Source organism: Pteropus alecto, unplaced genomic scaffold, assembly GCF_000325575.1.
Source record: "Pteropus alecto unplaced genomic scaffold, ASM32557v1 scaffold121, whole genome shotgun sequence".
NCBI classification, from domain to species: Eukaryota; Metazoa; Chordata; class Mammalia; order Chiroptera; family Pteropodidae; genus Pteropus; species Pteropus alecto.
In genome coordinates, this window is record NW_006434369.1 from 11,276,040 (window position 1) to 11,295,735 (window position 19,696).

At 36.1% G+C, this 19,696-nt stretch overlaps 1 protein-coding gene across 1 annotated transcript in view; it reads left to right on the plus strand.

Moving 5' to 3' along the window:
- Nucleotides 1-19,696, plus strand: part of OFCC1 (orofacial cleft 1 candidate 1) — a 204,852-nt gene that overhangs the window by 159,502 nt on the left and 25,654 nt on the right. The window contains exon 7 of the mRNA XM_006909325.2: nucleotides 931-1,055. Coding sequence (XP_006909387.1) covers nucleotides 931-1,055 — 125 coding nt within the window. The remainder of the gene's footprint in view (nucleotides 1-930; nucleotides 1,056-19,696) is intronic.

The window sequence follows — 19,696 nt, forward strand, 5'->3', positions numbered from 1 at the left end:
AGAGTTTTAACACAACTGCCTTATAAATACAAATCATGCCTAATTTTCTTCTTCTGTAGGCTAGTGTTCTTTGAGTGACTTTTTGCAGCAGCATTTTGTAATAAAATTTTACAGGAGACCTTAATATATAAACAGTTAAAAACTGAACTTTTTTAGTGGAAGAGAGAAGAGCTTAGTTAGGTTAGCTCCTCTCTCTTTCCATTTCTCACCATAATAGGACTCCTAAGAATCCCTAGTCGAACTATAGGGCTCAGTTTCTCCAATGGGACAATGTATTTGCTGGACTCATCATCATGGACCACATAATTCTCTCAAGTTCTAGTAAATTACCTCTAAAGACATTGTGTGGTCCTGAGTTTAAATTTATGTTGTTGGGAGTCACAGGTTGTGGAACTCAGGAACTTTGGCGACAATGTTAGAATAAAGTGCCCGGCTGAAGCAGAGAGCAGAGATGAACAAAGAGTCCTGGTGGCCTTAGATTCTTTGGCTCCCATGTTTCTGAAATCCAGCTGCCTTTCTACCTTCTCCATAAGTTGGTAGTTCAAACCTTACTTCAAGTTTCTTTTTGCTGAAAGCAAGTTCAAGCTGAAATTCCTTTATTTGCAACCAATAGTCCTGACTTAATACAAATACCATGACCATGTTTCTTAAAAAAAAAAAAAACAACTCTAACAACATTTATAAAAGCTATTTCATATGAGATAATAAAAACGTGAACATGACACAATCTGCAATTAAAGATGAGAATTTAATGAGAGAATCTGGAATATAAAGTAATAATTTCAATGCAAAAACCATGTCTAACTATGTTTCTGTAGGATCAATGATTCTTTGTTATTCTGGGGAAAGTGTCACTGAAACTAGGTAAACTTCTTATCTGCTATCTGCTGAAACACTTTATTTTTTCCATTTCTTAAATTTCACTGATAGGGAGAAAGCCTGAATGATTGTTCTGTGAAGGAAAAATCAACTGCTTGGAGAACTGGAGAAACTGAAGATTATTCACAGGATATATCTTACTTGGAGGAACTGGAAAAACACAGATTTTCAGTTTGGTAAGTAACTATATCTTGTCTTTCTATTTTAAAATTGACATTTATTATATTCAAGAAGTCTTTACTCACTCTATTCTTTGACTATTCATTTATTCAACAAATATTGATTGTATGCCTATTACAGGCTATACAATATGTGTTTTGACTTGAAGAAGTTCACAGTCCAATGAAGTAAATGAATGTTTAAAAATATTAATGTGATGTAATAACACTATTTTTATAAATGCACACATTGCCACATATACACATAGAGAAAATGTTGGCCAAGTTTGCTTGAGAATGAGAAAGAATTGTCAGAAAGAGTTTGAGCCAAATCTTGGGGAGAAGACCTCAGTGGAGAAATGGTAAAAATTTGGTGTGGGCAGTGTCCAGAGATGGAATTACAAGGATGGCTGTGGTTAACAAATTCTACAAACCTTAGTTCAATTGAGATTTAAGCAGATCATAGTTACTGCTCTCTCTACCTGGTGATGTATGTACAGATATAACTGTCTATGCAAGCATACATATAACAAATATGAAAAAATATGTAAAAGAGCAAACAGTGGAGTTTCTCAGAAGTAATGATAACAGAATCTTGCAATTTTGGGGTTCATCAAAGGTGGGAGAAGGAATAAGAGTAAGTGCCATGTGGAGTAACCTAGAAAAGGAGAAGAGACAGAGTAGCTAGTCAAAGTCATCTGTTTGAAACCACTGCTTCCCTACCCACCTCAAGATTCATACCCTAAATGGTTATTTCACTGGATGCTTATCTGCCTTACGACTTGGTTCTCAAAGAATTTTCTCTTATTTTTGCATCCTAAAACCATTGGGAAGATATGATATCAACTCAAGTTTTCTTTATTCAGTAACATTTTTCTGCAAGTCCTACTGGTTTTTGCTTAAATTTAAAAGCCTAAATATTTTCACCAATGCTTTTCTGTAGCAGCTGAAGTGTGGTCTCCAGGCTAAACACTGAGTTCTCTAGATCAAGAGATACAAGTCTGTTCTTAAGGAACATCGGGCAGGAAGAGGAGCCAAAGAGCCTAGAAGACATGAAATATACATTCCTCTTCTAGAAAGGAAAAAATATACAGTAAATGCAATTTTAAAGTAAAAAAAAAAAAAAAATGGCAAGCTCCCTGGATAAGTACACACTAAATTTCATTCAGTAAAATAACTACCCGAGTAGATACCAGGTACCGACTATGGTGTGCCAATGAGAAAGATGAAGCTTCTGTTCAGTCATGTGTTAAGTTCTTGATCCCTGTTCGAAGTTCTCCTGGACTGGAGAAGCACTCAATTAAGCTCTCAGGCTCCCAGATTCTCCATTTGTCCCTATTACCTCGTAGGTTTTCTCTGATGACTCACCTCTCTGTTGGCCTCCCTACCTCTGTTGAGGTGATCTTTCAGAGTCCAGCGTATGTAATTTCACAGTGCCATTATTATTTTACAGACAGAATCAAAAAGTTTAAGAGTTTCTCAGAGCTTCCGTTTCTGATAGATCCTTTAAACTGCAACTCTGAAGCATTATTCTTTTCGTAAGCTTTTCCTCATGCTCTAAGTCAAGTCCGGGGATTGGCAGGTACAGCTCCCAGACAAAATTTCGTTCCTCTTTTGTCTTAGTAAAAACAGTTTAAATGGAACTCAGACACACTCACTTGGTTACATATTGTCTTGGCTGTTTTCCTCCACAATGGCAGAACTAAGTAGTTAAAGCAAAAACAAAAAAACAAAAAAAAACAAAAACAAAACACAGCCTACAAAGTCTAGAATATTTACTGTCTAGCTCTTCACCAAGTAAGTATGCTCACCCTTGCTCTATACAGATTTAAGATGCTTCTCTGTTTTTCTCTCATGACACACATTATCTTAAAGATGTTCACATGCTTGTCTCTCACTGAGCCAGGTTTCTCACATGTTTTGGTTTTTTATTGTTGCACGATGAATCACTGAAGGCTTAGTGGCTCGAAACAACTTTCTCATTTGCTCACAATTGTATGGGTTGGAAATTCAGGCAGGACACATCATGGAAAACTTGTCTCTGCTCCACCACGTTTGAGGCTTCTGCTGAGACCGCTCACATAACTGGGTCTATCTGGGTTGCCTTGCTTGGGACTGTAGATCTGGGGCCTTGGTTTTTGCTCTCAATTGAGATCTTCACTTTTCCATGTGTGCCTCTCTCCAGTGATGCTTGGGCTTCCTCACAGCATGGTGCCTGGGTTCCAAGTAGCATCCTTCCAAGCAGAGAAGGTGGAAGATGCAGGTATCTCAAGGCCAAGCCTTCAAAGTTATACAGTGACTTATTCCATATTTTGTTGGTCAAAATAAGTCACAGGGCCAGAGAGAGGAAGAATAGTCTCCACCTCTTGATGCCAGAGTAGAAATGTGACATTGCCAAAGAGCATGTTGGGATAAGATATATTGTCTGGCCATCTTTAGAAACAACCTACTGTGCTTTTCTTCATTCGTTTTTAGCATAGGGTTCCACAAATATTTGTCAAACAAAACAAACAAGCTAAAAGATATGAAAGACTGTAGGCTTCGTAGATAAACTCAAGTATGAATTCTGGTTTTGCCAGTAATCTATAACCTTGAATAATTTGCTTAAACTCTCTGAGGCTGTTTTGGCCTGTATCAAACTGGAATAATAATATCTGTATCATGAAAACTGAGAGATAATGCATATAAGATAGCTTGTACAGCAATTGGTAGATGTACATTTTTAATGAAGGCAACCAATAATAATTCACATCAACAATAATACATTTTGAGGTAAATGTCTTTTCCAAAGGTTAAAATAGATAGCACAGTTCACCCTAGAATGATTTCTCACTTTTTGTTCTTCAAACACACCAAGCTCTATCACATCAGGGCTTTCATATGTGATGCCTCCTTTATCTGGAATGTTCTCTCAGTTCTTAGTATTATGTTTGGCTGCACATACTGTTGGTCTCAGTATCATTTTCATCTCCCCAAAGAGTCTTTTCCTAACCATCCTACATAAAGTAGTACCCACTTCTGGTTATTTACTTTCTCATCACCTTGCTTGTTTGTTTTAAAACACTTATCACAACTTAAATTGCTTTCATATTTATTTCATTTATTTGCTTATTTCTGTGTTCTCTCACTAAACAAAAGCTATAGGCAGGCAGGAACCCATCTTGTCTGCTCCCTCCTGAGTGTGCGAGCCCTAACTACAGAATCCTGATTCTGATTTATAATAGGCAATCAGTAAATATTTATTGAATGATTGAATAAAAGGACAAATGAGTGATCAGTCAGCTTCTCTCTCTCTCTCTCTCTGCCCAACCCCCTTGACTGTCATACATATTTATTTACTTCCACTCTCTTACTTCTCTTGAGATTGCTACCATTTAAAAAAAGTAATATAGGATAATTAACCACTATAAACATTTCTTTTTAAACCAGATTTGAGGATATGGGGGCTGCTGAGACCTCTATAAACTTGTGTTTTAAATGCTCTGACATACAATCTGAACAATTTCCTTGATGTTTTATTAGAGCTGGTAAATCATTTATTGGAGCAGCCTTTACCTAAATCCTCCTCAAATTCCCATAAAATGCATTTAACACAGAATACTGTACTACCCAGCTTCAAAGATTTATATGAGTGTGGGAAGTATGTGCTCCAGTGCAGCAAACTTAAATGTATGCATTTTCTTTCTCTCTTATTTGTTCTATCTTCCCTCACCCCCTACCCATCCATATCTCATTTGAACATGTTGATTTTGGAAAATTTGGTAGATTGTTAAACTTCAGTAAGTCACAGATTTCAATTTAAAGAAAAATGCATAGTCTAATGTAAGTTTATCTCATTTGCAGCTGCCAATTATCTTTTAAAAAGCTCCCAAAATATAATTTTTAGACTGTTACATTTTCTCAACAAGAAAGATACCCTACTGAATTGCCTGTGAGTGTGTAAAAGAGAACACTATTCCAGAATATCTCTCTCTCAGGGGCCTGCTGCCAGCAGTGTCATGTGATCAGAGACAAGAGTCCTCTTGGCTGTTCCTGGTAGAGTTTGCATCGCGGCCATCTTTTCTGAGCCACAGGATGTTTATATTTTTCCTTTGAAATATATGATAGTGTAATAGGATGACTATCTTTTACTTATATTTTAGATAACATGAGCTCTCCAAGATATGCTTCGATACTTTTGTGGTAGATGCTTTATTTTCATTACCACTCTTTTGGGTGCACAGTGTTTAGCTCTGTCTATTATAAGTTCCCGTTATACCCTGAACATCTTCTTTGTGCCACTCAGCACATGGTGATTAGGTGTTTGATAGTACCCCTTCTCCATTAGACTGTACATTTAATAAATTTAATAGGAGTAGAGATTAAGTCAGTCTTTCTGGCCTATCTATATGATTGATAAATTGCTAACACTTAATAAATATTTATTAAGTGTTAAATGAAAAATGAGGGTAAAATAAAAATATTGACATTTCCAGAAGAAAGAGCTGGAGAAAAAAAATCAATGACATAAAATTTTACAATAGGTGTCCTGGGCCTATGGTGGCTATTGTTTCTTCCTATTGAAGTTGTTTCCTCACAAAGAATTCTTTCTTCACACACCCACTTTTCTGATAAAAGACTCCCCCACCCACACATACATATGTATGTATCTATATACCCCCAAGGGTTTGGACTGTTATATGTATTATGTTTTTATGACCACTATGATTGGTTCAGGGCTGGACACTTGATCTGAACCAGGCTGCCCAAGCCCTTTTCTAGGATTTTACATTTTGTTACTTGGCAATAGAAATTCTTTCCCCTCTCTACGGTCTTGAGCTGAAATGATTTAAGGTTAATACTCCCTGTGGCGATGGCCACCCTTTTACCAGCCCTACTCCCTCTAACTCCTCCTGTTAATATTTGTCATTTATAGCCTATCTATTTGAAACAAATAGATATAGGAGTCTCATTGCTGCTTTTTAGGTGACACATGTATTCCATTCCATACAAAGGAAAACTATTAAAAGGTGCATCAGGGAGACTACCTGAAATTCACATTAATGATGAATCTATATTGGTAAAATTATATGCATACATGAGAACATGTATTTCACTTCAAAACAGACGTTATCCACTGGGAAATTTTAATTTTATTTATTTTTCTATGAAGGAAAAGACTTCAGTGAGAAAGTTTACAATGTCCATTTAGTTAATTACATAAATAACCACTCATTTGCCTGGGTAAACAGAGCTATAAAATCTCATTGTCTGTGGAATGAATTGGGTTCCCTGCTTCCTAATGCAGTACCTTAATCTTTGCACAGTGATTTCTCCAAAGAAGTAAGCTAGATTATGTGTTAAATTCCTCTGGAAGTAATGCTAATGACTGCTTAAAGACAGTAGATATCACTCCAGTGGTTTAAAGAAGTTAACATAGTTTTCAGAGGTATCTAACTCCCAATTGGGGAGAAGGTTCAGTAACAAGACGATCTTCAAATGTTTCCACTACTATTCAAATACAACTGGGTGGGTAAGCGGTTAGGGACCAGAGAATCACATACTTTGGGAGCTGGAAGGGATCTTGGGGGTTATTTAGTTCAGCCCTGTCAGTTTATACAAGTGTAAAACTGAGACCTATAGAAGTTAAGTGACTTGCTTGAGGTCATATAGCTAATAAGTAATGGAAATGGGTCAAGAACCCACTTTCTTTTCATCTGAATCCAGTCCCAATTATAAAAAGTAAATTCTTCCTAGAACTCAGCTAGTTGCGTTATAGTCTGCTGTTTCTATCAATTGCAAGCTGCTTCGATATTTAGCAATACATTGATGAGGAAGTGCTGATTCTTGGGAAAATGCACATAGTGGATTAATATGCTTCCTCCTGCCATGGGGGTGGGGAGTGCGCAGCTGCGAAGATGTTTGCAAAATGCACATGTTGCTGGCCACACAGAGTGAGATCTTTGTGTGTTCTCAGCCAGTAATTTATGAGGCTGACCTGAATTTGTTGCTTAGGGAAGGTATGAGTTAACTATAAACATCACAACAGGAAAGTTATTCTTTAATAAAATGATACACTTTTCTTTTTATAACACACATGTGATTTGACATTGAAATAAAATGCAGATGCTACTTTGATTGGCGTATTCCCTATTGTGCTTTTCCAAAACACCTTCACATATGGTCTGCCTCATTCCTGAGAAATGACTTGTTGTTTATGTCATACAAACAGAACAGATTGATTTTACAGTGAGTAAGGAGGATGATGAATTGTACGTTGGAGAGAAATCCTTGTCTCGGTAATCTAAACACTTGAAAATAAATGTTGCCTTTTAGAATACGTTCTCATGATACACCCAAGACGCCTTCATTTCATCCCCTCTTTCTAGGGGTTAAATAGATATACACATGCAATCTCAGAAAATAAGAAAGGTAGTTACGATAACCTCAAGATATAATTTTTCTTTTCACCATTTAAACGGCTCCTGTGACCTAACAGGTTGAAAAAATGACGGAATTGTCCCAAAGAACCAACCCTGAATATCTAGTACTTCAATATTGTATCTGTACTATGACCAGAAGTCTCATCTTGATAAGAGAGTAGTACTATTTCTTTATTTCTCAAGTGAATTTTAAATGTAAAAATCTTATGCTCAGAAGCTTTCTTACAGGTCTTCAACTTTTATCTCTTCCGAATTATTCTGCACAATACAGAGAAAATAATGTTCTGTTCTCACTCCTCTGACAATAGGCTAACCACATCCATTTTTGCAGAATTTTACAGTTTGTAAATCTCTTAATCTTGTTCCCATTCCTTTCTTTTTCATTTGGTGCTCACAGCTGCTTGGTGATATGATAGTATTAACCCATTTTACAGATTATATGATGAAAATCCAGAGAGATTAGATTTTTTTTTTTACCAACACTTAACTGGTTTGTCTGTATCCCTATCCAGTTCTCTTTCCACTATAGCACATCACCTCCCTCTCTAGCCTGACATGAACATGTAGACTGCAGTTTTCGCATTTTGTGGCTTTTAAAAATGTAACATTTTAAAGTAGATTTTTATTGAATGTCTCACAGAGTTGGATGGATGTGAGATAAAGATAAAATGCCATGGAGGAGGAAAACTAAGTCAGCTCTAGAATGACCCATCAGGGCAAAACCTCTATGGAGGAATATTTCTGACAATCGTTTATCAATGATCCACATACAAGTAGGTATTTAAGGACCGATGTCTTTATCTTATTAGGTATGGTTAAAGCATGACAATCTATTCCTCCTGAGAAAGAATAAATCTTGGTGACTAAGAATACAGGCTCTGGGCCACAATACCTAAACTTAAACAAGTTAACTTCATGAGTTACTAGTTGAGTAAACTTAGACAGGTTTCTCAAACTCTTTGTACTTCAGTTTCTGTAAAAATAGTTATCTGTAAAATGGAGCTAATAATACTTGCCTTATTTTAGTGAGTTCAAATATGTATGTTAAAAAAAAAAGTATCAGTGTAAATGCTCATAGCATATATAGCATATAGTAAATGCTCAGTAAATGGTAGCTTTTATTACTAACTGAGGCTCCTTTCTCTCTATTACCTCCACAACTATCTGCTTTTCAGCTTTATTTTACCTCGTATAATAACAATCTGTTTGTTTTAGGGGACACAATGAAAGTATTTACTGTTAACTCAAAGACCTGCAGTGAGAAAATAGAATAAATGTTAAATAGTAGAAAAGAGATAATAGATGAATAAACACAGTGTGTTACTTTTCTGTTGCTGCCAAAAAAAAAATTACACTATTTTAGAAGCATAAAGTAACATATCTTATTAATCTCACGGTTTCCATGGGTCAGGAGTCTGAGCACAGCTTAGTAGATTCTCTGCCCAAGATCTTACAAAGCTGTCCTCAAGGTGTTGGCTGGGCTATGTTTTCATCTGGAGACTTAACTAGGGGAGAAATTCCCTTCAAGTTCATTCAAGTTGTTAGCAGAATTTATTTCTTTGTGGCTATATGATGGAGGGCCCCTGCTTTTCGTTGGCTATTGCCAGGAGGCCACCTCCACCCATTTCCTAGAGGTTGCCTGTAGTTCCATGCAATGAGAGCTTTTACCTGATTAAGTCAGACCTGCCTGGATAATCTCTAATTTGATGAACTCGGAATCAACTGATTTGAGAACTAATTACTTCTGCGAAATCCCTTCATTTTTGCCATTTTCTGTGTACTAGAAGTAAGTCATCAGTTCCATCTACGCTCCTGGAGGAGATCATACAAAGTACGAACACCAAGAGACAGGAATTGTGAGGGCTGGCTCATGTGGTCTTCATCTGCCTGTGCATATAGGAAGATGATTGAACAGGCTGCTATTTGCAGTAGTACTAGGTAATTGGCTCTCCACCAGCAATAAAATGAATTTCTGCCTATGGAAGGTTTCAATCCCGTCTTTTTTTTAGTTGACATTTGCATCTGCTTCTTTCCTAAGTGCGGGCCCGAGGCTGATGTGACCTGTCTATGGTTAATCTCCCATAGCCCACTATGCTTTGTATGTTCCCTCTTTCCTCTCATAGGACTTTTCAGTTTTACTCTACTGTCTTTATTACTTGATATGTGACTATTAAGTGTACTTTTCTTCTTTAGTCTTTCTCCTGCCTCTACCTATTATGTCCTACACAAGTTGATTTGGGTTACATTTTTATGAATAGTATTTTCCTCTCTGGGTTTTAAATTTCATGTCTACTTTTTATCGTGCTTGGTGCTTAAAGGTTATTTTCTAACAGTTTCTCCCTGGTAATTTTTTTAAATATAAGAAGCTATAAAAACTCTGATAAATGGTCCCATTTCCTGGACCCCACAGTCCACTAGATTCCCAGGCTGAAAATAAACATCACATAATCTTTTTCCTCATCTATGTCTACATAAGTAAAATGACAATGCAGAATTTACTTACCATTGACATATACAGGGCTAATTTAAGACTGTCACCCTTCTGATTTCCCTTATAATAAAAGCAGAGTTATATGTTGTGGTGGGCACTGTTGGCTGCACCACACAGTCCTTCCTCTTTCCTGTCTTTCTGTCTTTCTACCTGGTGATGCTATGTCCAATGACTGAAAATGGTAGACGCTTTCCTATTCTATCATGCATTATGGGTGGTCATGGACCCAGTTCTGGCCGATAAGATGTAGGAAGATACCAGCTTGGATTTCTTTCCTTTTAAAAGGGAAACAAGCTATAAGGAAATATATATATTTTTGCCACTCTCTCATTCCTTTCCACTGTGATCATCGCTGCAAAGATGTGATAGTAAAAGCTTCTGAAGACGTTTTATAGCATGAAAGGAAAAAAATAGGAGAGAAACCAATCCAGCATCCTGTTATGTTAAGCCTTTGCTTATGACCTCTTTCTACCTGACCCAAGGTTTCTTTTAAATGCACTTTTTGTTCAATACTCTTGGATGACCATTCTGTTGCTTGTAGCTGAAAGCAATCTTACGGAGACAATGAAACTCTACAAATGTAGTCCTGACTAGTTGAGGGGCCAGTATTGTTTCTTTCATTTAGTATTTATCATGTTGACATGGTACCCTAGATTCTGTACACATAGTATCAGAATATTTTTTATTGTCTGGGATTCATCAAAGCGTAGTATATAACTAGTTGCTTTTTAGTTTAGAACAATTTGGAAAATGGGCACAGTATGGTGCAAGAGATTCTTCTCCATGGATACCACTCCGATTCAGTTGGGGAGGTGGAGAATGAGGTGAGTAGAATTAATTTAGCCAACTGTCTGGAAACCTAACATGACATCAGTGATAAGATTTAAATATCCAGGAGCTTCAGATTATGAGTCAGTCCAAATTCAAGCTGCATGATTTAAATGACGAAAGGGCAAAACTGAGCATGAAGCAATGTAGGGATTTATTTCATGCAAAAAACTCAAATGACCAGTAAAATAGATAATGTTCTGTTGTAATAGTTTGCGAACAGCATCAAGAAAACAATTGAGTGAGTGTATTTGAGCTTCAGGCATTGTAAATTCTTTCACTCTCATATACTTTATGCCTTCTTTAATAAACTGGAGAGTCTTGGGCCAGCTTCATCGGTGACGGTAGGTGGTCATTCATTTCACAATCCACTAATTTTCATGATTATTCAGTATTTTATGTTACCTAAACTGCTTCGAATTTTGTCTTACTCAATTGTAATATGGCAATAGCTTATATGATTTCAGAATCATTAATTCAATTGGTGTTCTCAGCATAGGGGAGTTACACTTATCTCTTCAAATACAAACAAAAACTTAAAAGCCTGAAATATGCTGAGGGTATATACATTTTTTTTGAAATATATATCAGTGTGATCTGTTAACCTAATGTGTCTTGTTAAAAAGATGCAGAGTGCATAGGAAATTCTTAGGAAGAAAAACAATTGACATCAATTATAGTCTAATTCTGCCATAAAGATACGAATATATGTTTATCTTAAATTTATTTCTAGCCTAACAACTGAATCCTTATATTACATGGAACAAATAATAGTAATATGACTATTTAATATTTAAGATTTTTTAAAAAATATTTTCTTCATATGACATTTTATAGAGATTTTGCCGAAATATACTGCAAGGACTCCTAGCACTATGCTCCATCTCTCCATCTGAACTTTCTGCCATACCCCTCCATGCCTAAATTTTGATGCTTGTTGACAACTTCCTTCAGAGTTGTCATAAAAAGCTGTGCTAATACTTTCAAGAATAAGCCACTTACTATATTTCAAGGCCACCCAATTTATTCTGAACTTTTTGACAGTTTGAAAGTTTTTTCTAATATTGAATTGAAATCCATGTTTTTAGAAAAATATTATTAGTGCCAGTTTGATTTATTAAAATCACATGTAAAAAAATCTTCTTAGTTTTCAATTTATCTACTTCCTTCCTCCTTTCTTCCTTTTCCTCCTTCCTTCCTTCCTTCCTTCCTTCCTTCCTTCCTTCCTTCCTTCCTTCCTTCCTTCTTTCCTTCCTTCCTTCCTTCCATCTTTCTTCTATCTTTCTTTCTACCATCTATCTATCTATCATCTATCATCTTTCTATCATCTATTTATCATCTTTGTATTGTCTATCTATCTATCTATCTATCTATCTATCTATCTATCTATCTAATCTATCTATCATCTATCAATCTATCATCTATCTATCTATCATCTATCTATCTATTATCTTTTCATATGTCTATCTTAGGATTTAAACATTTGTTAAATATCATTTAGATCAATTAGTTATCAGATTATTACATCTCAGTTTCAACATGCCTCTCAATCTTCTTATCCAATCACATCTTATAGTGATAAGGAATTTATCACTAAGTAAACAGAGTTCTAAGTAGGTGCTCAAGAACTCAAGGATGTAGTTTCCACCTCATAGGACTCCAAAGAACAGAATATATTCTTTTCATTTGTGGACTAAAAAATATCATGATATAGTCTGTTTATAGGTTTGGTAGACATCTAGTTCTCTTCTTCCAGGCATACAAAAGACTGCGTTCTTCAGTCTCCTTTTCAGTTGGGCAAATTAATTTGAATTCTTTTAGTCAACTGGTTAGGAGCAGAAGGTGTGTATATCCTTCTTGTTTAAAGCATTTAATTGTTAGTGTGAGACCTACTCTCTCCTTTCCACTGTGTGGTGGCTATGGGGAGTCCCTGTGTAGAGATGACATTATGAACAGATTAAGGTGGCTTGTATCACAGAGTTCTCATATGGAGGAGAACCACCTGGAACAACTGTCCTGTAGCAAGATTTGCATGAATAAAAGGTAAACTTATTGTTGTGTTAAGTAATTGAGATATGGACTACCATATAGTAGACTAGCATAACTTAGTCTACTATAATATTCTCGAGGCTACCATAGTATAACCTAATAGGATGATCAATCCTAAAGGTCTGCATCCCCTAGAAATTTCTAATTTTCTTGAGAAACTGTTTGGAAATCGATTCCGAAGGGATAGAAGTATGGGAGTTTGAGTCTCTTAGTTAGTGATGAGTGAGCCTATTCTAACTGCCATGTCTGTGCCTAATACATGGTCTTATTTAACCTTCAAAACATCAAGATGAAGTTGTTAATATGCTATCTACATTATAAATATTAAAGCAATATAATTTGCTGTGGAAGCATTTTTTAATTGAGAAAATCCCAAAAGCTTTGGAATATATTATTCAAGAATGTGTGTTGCAGTAAGAGAGAAATAATGACTATATATGATAGTCACATTCTTATATTAATCAACTATTAACTTCTCTATTTTTCCATCTAATGTATAACTCCAAAACCATCTTCCTGTATATATTTTGGAAAAACAGCTGTCATTTCACTTCTGTTCCTGAGTTGCTATCTATGGCAATACTTTTCCAAGACAATCATGCTACTATCAGAGCTTTCCAGCTAGCTCCCTTTGGATCCCATTCACTCTGCTGCTGCCAGTCACCACGTGGCTGTTTGAGATCACTGTATTGCTGGGTTGAGCTACTTCTTTACTGGCCTTATTAAATGAGTGATCTGGTTCAGGCCACTCCCCTCTTCTCTTTACTGACCTTTTATAAATTCCCCATAATACAATCACAGAGGCTTACAAATATAATTAATTTACTAAAAAGTTGCAATAGCTGAAGAGAATATAATATAGAAGAATCAATTAAAAGTTTGATGCTAAATATAACTGTTCTCGAAGTTCAAGAAAAAAAAAAAACAACCTTTAAATTAAACCATCTACAGGAAATTCCTATGTAGATATTCCTCACTTCCTAATTGTCACTTTGGTTATAAGGTCTGCCCTTTTTTCTTTCTGAGAAAGTCTCCATCATCAACCTTCACATTCTACATTTTGCTCCCCTTTATGAAAACCCCACCCTCTGCATACAGAGTTTTCCTTGTAATCAGTCTCCTCTCCCCACCTGGCAAAACCATAGGCCTCCATAAACCTCAGGAGGAAGTTTCCCAAAGACTGCACTGGTAGGTGTGAATGAGACAAAAGTCCAGTATGGGCTTGACCCTTACAAGTGCAGTTTCTCTCTTTGGCCTCTGTCAGCTTGAGGTACCACTTAGTCTCCTGTTTTTGTTCCAACCCTCCCACCCCCGCCGCCCTGATATTCAGTGAGTAACTGTGGTATCCAACATACACAAAACACATATGCATTCATCTCAAAGACAACGCAAATTTTTAGAAACAATCCCATCTATGTTCGCATGAAGAAAAAGAAACATTTTTTCTAACTACAATATAATTCTCACTAATTCCCTTCCCTCAAGGACGCTAGTAATTTGCAGTACTGGGCATGACAATTGTGGTTGCCAGAAGCAACTCTTCTTCTTCTTTTCAATTTAAGTCCCGGATCTCCCAGTGCTCGAGAAATGTGGACCATTAGAGGGCCAGCTACTTGCTGATGCCACTTTTTAGTTATATCATCTCAAATTATCGCTTTTGTTTACCTGATGCTCAGAACCATTCCTAGGTAGGACATCTTTCTTGCTTCCCTATATAGACTGTGAGCTGGAATTTTGAGCAAGAGATGTTGGTCTTCAAAGCTCCTTATGAATCTAGCATTAGTTTAAAACAGTTATTGGCAAACTTCTGTTGTGTAGATGGAAACTGATATGTATGTTCTTTATATTTTTCTATTATTTGATGATAGTTCATAAAATTATATAAATTCATCAATGTGCATGAATTTTGAGTAAATATTAAATTTTCTGTTTGACCATAACAAGAGAACATCCTGCCATCAATCCATTCCCTAAATAAAAGTAACGTTTTTGTCCTCTTCCTCCTGACTCCCATACTTGTCATCAAATTTTCATTCTCTTTTTCACACTGTTTTGAATTTGAGATAGCAACTTCTCTGCCACCTCTAAACTCATATCAGTTAAGTTTCTAAGCACTCTTTATTCTTTCTGTGTAATACCTTAGCAAACATCCCCTTTTTCATTTTCATTTTCTTGTGTGTGTGTGTGTGTGTGTGTGTGTGTGTGTGTGTGTGGTGTGGCTAAATTACTGTGATGTTTTCTTTCTTCTAATCTCCTGATTTCCAGAAGCTCTATCTGATCCTGAATCTTAGCCACTAACCAAAAAGATGAATTTCTTAAAACACAAATTTTTTTCATGCCTTCCCCTTGATGTCAGTAATAAATAACACTTATTCAGTATTCCCTCTATATGACACTATTCTAACTGTTTTGCACGTATCATTTCTCAATCCTCCAATAACCCTATGATATAGGTAATATTATTATCCCCATTTTAAAGATGAGGAAACTGAGGCAAAGGTAGATTAGTGGATATTGTCACAGATCTGGTAAGTGCCTGAGCTGTGATTCATACCCATGCAGTTCGAACTCCAAACCTGAATCACCATGCAGTGCTGTCTCCAGTTGCAAATGAAAATAAAATAAATGACTGCTGATACTGTGTTAGGACTATCTAGTGGGCATCACCTCCAAATGTCAGATAGGTACAGTTCTTAGACATGGCCAATGAGTCATGTGGCATAAACCTACCTAGGAGAAAAGCCATCTGCAGCGAGACATTTAGAACTGTGGGCTCTCCTACAAGTGCACAGGTGGAAGAGTTTTTGTTTTTTTTTATTTTTACTCCTTTGGTAGAAACATTTGTTGCACCCTGTGGATCAAGAACAGGAGGATTGAGCTCAATAATAGTGAATCTTAAATTTATTCTTATCTTGGGTTCCTTCCTGATTCTGGTTGATAGCAGCTTGAAATCAAGGGAATAAATTAAGAACAGTGATTCTCAGGACATTTTAAATTGAAACTGTTTGGGGATTTATCAGGCCTCAGAAGTCTCCTCTAGATAGTACTGCATGTGGATTTGGGATTAGAGATTTTCATTCTTATTTTTAGTTTGATCTGAACTTTCTACTTATGGGTGCTCTCTCTGGTTCTCCTCCCTACCACTTTCTCTTTCTTCCCAAATTTATCGATTTTAAATTTGCTCCCCAATACTTAGAGCAAATAATAGGACAAGCATTTTAAAACAAATAGCTAGGCTTGTTTTGGGGTTTTCCCCAAAACTGAGATGTAATTTATTCTCCATATACTACTGTTACTACTGTATCTATCCCTCTCATACCATCCCACTTCACCCCTTCCATCCACAGATACTGTTAAATAATCTTTCTCTCTCTGCTAACCCGTTCTTTCTCCCTTTCAAGGATGTACCATCCTCCTCCATCTTGTATTATTTTAATATGTTTCATTACATCATCTTATTACCCCTCTAACTGCTACTTTATTTGTTCTTCTTTCACCTCTAAAACTATCATCTTTTGAGCTGAAACCCAAATCTAAATACTTCCTGAGTTCTAGACCTTGATTACCTGCCAGCTCCTTATTAGTCTTTCAAAGTTAAAAGGTACCAACTTGAAGTCACCAATCTTCTCCATCAATCAGATATGTTTCTCAACCTAAGAAACAGATTATTTTAGTAAATGGCCTCTATTGTATGCACTCTGAGGTTTGAAATCTCTTTCAATTTCCTCTATCCTTTGTTTTCTATATTGAATCATTGATTTACTCGCAAAATATTTACTGGGTACCAACCATTGTGTTCAGTTCTAGATATACAAAGATGACTAAAATGGTTATTTTAACTATGTAATGGTTATTTTAACTATCAAAAGTAATATGTTTGATGTGTGTTCTTAAATTTTGTATGTCATTCTAAAGCATGTACTGTTGATTTATATGGGTTTATTTTAAAGGTATTCGGCTATAGATATGCTTTTTACTCCGCCCTATGTCTTAAAAATTGCTCAATGTTGTATAGTATCCTAACAACCAATATAACGCATGTAATATTCTAGCATTCTGATAGCTGTGCTCTATTTCATGAGCATTTATCTTTTTTTTTTTTCATAGACCACTTTCAATCCCACTATCAGCGACAACATAGAAGTAAATGTGTCACTTTCTGGTTCAATGTGAGAATTTCTCTGAGAAATATACCTAGGAACAGGATTGCTGAGTAGTAGTGTACAATTGTGCTTGTACTCACAAGTCTCATATCCACCAAAAGCACATGAAGATTCTGTTTCTCTCAATTCCTTCTACATGTGACATTATCCAATTTTTTTTTTCCAAATATGATCCATTTTAAGTGGTATTTTGCTGTTTTATTTTGCTTTTCTCTAATTACAAATATGTTTGAGTATTTCTTTCATACACTTATTTTCATTTGGGTTTCTCCTAATGTGAATAGCTTGTTCGCATACTTTGTTCATTTTTTATTGAGTTCTCTGTATTTTTCTTGTTAACTTTTGGAAATTCCTAATAAGTTCTGGACATCATTTCTTGATGGTGTTAGATGTTGCCAATATTTTCTCTCAGTTAGTTATCTGTCGTTTTCTCTGTTGGTCCTTGTTAAATTAAAATCCTTAAATGTAACGTTATCCTAATTCATCACTTTTTTTATTATGGTTTGTGCTTTTTTTGCCTTATGCTTAAAAAGCATTCTTCGACACTGTAGATCACAAAGATATTCTCTTACATTTTCTCCTTCTAACATTATAATTTACTATTTACATTAATATATCAATTCATTTGGAACTCATTTAACCCAATTTTATTTTTAATCCACATAGCAAACCTATTTTCACTTTCTATCTGCTAAACAGTATGTCTATTATTCACTACATAGATGGAGAGACTGAAGTTTGGATGTTTAAATAATTTGTCATGTGACATGAACAAGTAAGAGTCAGAGCTGTCATTCTCACCTACATTTCTTAACCTTGAAGTTCATAAATGCATTTTCCTCTATACTTTCTATATAAGGCTCCTTTTATATTGCAATTTTTTTTGAAGGCAGAGGCTGTGCATTGTCATATTTTTATGCACAGTATCACTGAGAACAACTGGCACATGTAATTGCTCAGTAAGTATTTGTTGGAGTTGTGATATTTTGTTCTATCATTCTGTTCATTTCCTCTCTGTAGATTATCATAAAAGCTGTAGAATTATCTTTTCATCCATTCTGCTGACAAACTTTTTCCCCAAAGTGCTGCCATTTGATTAGATTGGCCTCAGCCTCTGAAGGCTGGACACACTCCAGGGCTTGCTGGTGGAGATTTGACACTGCCATTTGACTTGGAGAGTAGCACTTTGGTGGCACTAATGGAATAAGTCCAGTAACTAATGAGAACATCAATGATGAGTTCGAATCTGGGACACATTAAGGTAATTGTGCGAATAGGACAGCTCCAGAGACATGAATTTTCATCTCTATCTTGATGCTACATTGTTGCCATGTCCTGACAGACAAGCTTCCAGTAATGCACTCACAAGCTTAATGAGAGCTGCTATCTTCTTATCCAACTGTTCATTGTTGTAGTATAGAGGAAATTCAGTTCTAGTCTTTGGTTTTCTGCCATGGACAGCAGTATCTGGATGCCTCTGTGATTTTTCCAGGTGTTGGCCATATCTGACCTAACTTCCTGCCAGCTCATAATGATGTGATCTAGTCGGAAAACAATGAACTTATCTCTGAGACTGTTTGCTCATGTATTTCAGCTCAATCATCAGTGTCTGTGTGGAGGATTGCCTTAGAGATTTTAGTGGTAGCTGATTGTCTAATAGGGGGAAAAAAGCTGTACATGAGAACAGAATTTAAATTTTATACTGATGCTTGAGCTTTGATTATATTATTAGTTGGGAGATAAAAACCAAAAAACAGAAAATGTCAGATCATCTTCAATACTCTGTACTACTTGTGAGATGGCCCCAGCTCCAAAAACCTGCACCAATACTGATCTAATCTTAGATATCAGAGTATTACCAGGACATAGGAGCCTATGGGACATTCCAGACTGGATAAGTCTGGAATTTTGTTCTAGGTAGAATCAAAGACTCAAGAGGAAAACCGTTCATTCATTCTTTCATGTGTGGATATAGTACACACTTTTGGACACTGACTATAGAGCGGGTGCTGGGGATACAAAAATGCCTCAGGGGATACAGACTCCACTAACAAGGCGTTAACCATTTACTCAAGAACACTAAGTCTATTATTGTAGTACTATTATCTTGCAGATGTAGTAACTGAAAGTTAGGAGTGTTGAGTAACTCATCAAAATTTACTCAGTTAGGAATTATTAAATCTATGAGTTAGATCCAGGCCTTCTAATTCTAAGTCAAGCACTCTGTGCACAATAACGCCGTTACCCAGGCATCAGTGACCAAGTCATTAAGAAACTGGAGGAATAGGTAAAGAACTCATACGCTAGGGATGGAGCTCCGAAAGAGGATCCCGAGTCTCTGAGGAACCAGAGGATAGAGAGCTTTGCTTTGTAGAAATATTTACTAGAGAAGTAGTTACCAAGGACAGATAGAGTCCATAGCAACAATTCTCTATGCCAAACCAGGGGCATCTTTCATTGGTTTTTCATTATAACCCCCTTCCTGGGTCCAGGATTGGTTTGGAATTAGGAGTAGGGCCGGTGATGAGCCAGGCCATGGGGATTTAATGACACTCAGTTACCAAGTTTAGAAGCTAGGTTTAGGAAGCACTCTAGGTCGTTTTATCCTTTATCGAGTTTGTTTTGAAAAAATATGTTTTTGAATGACTTTCTCAAAAGTATTAGGATGCAGATTTTACAGAATAAGTACTGTTATCAAATCAACAT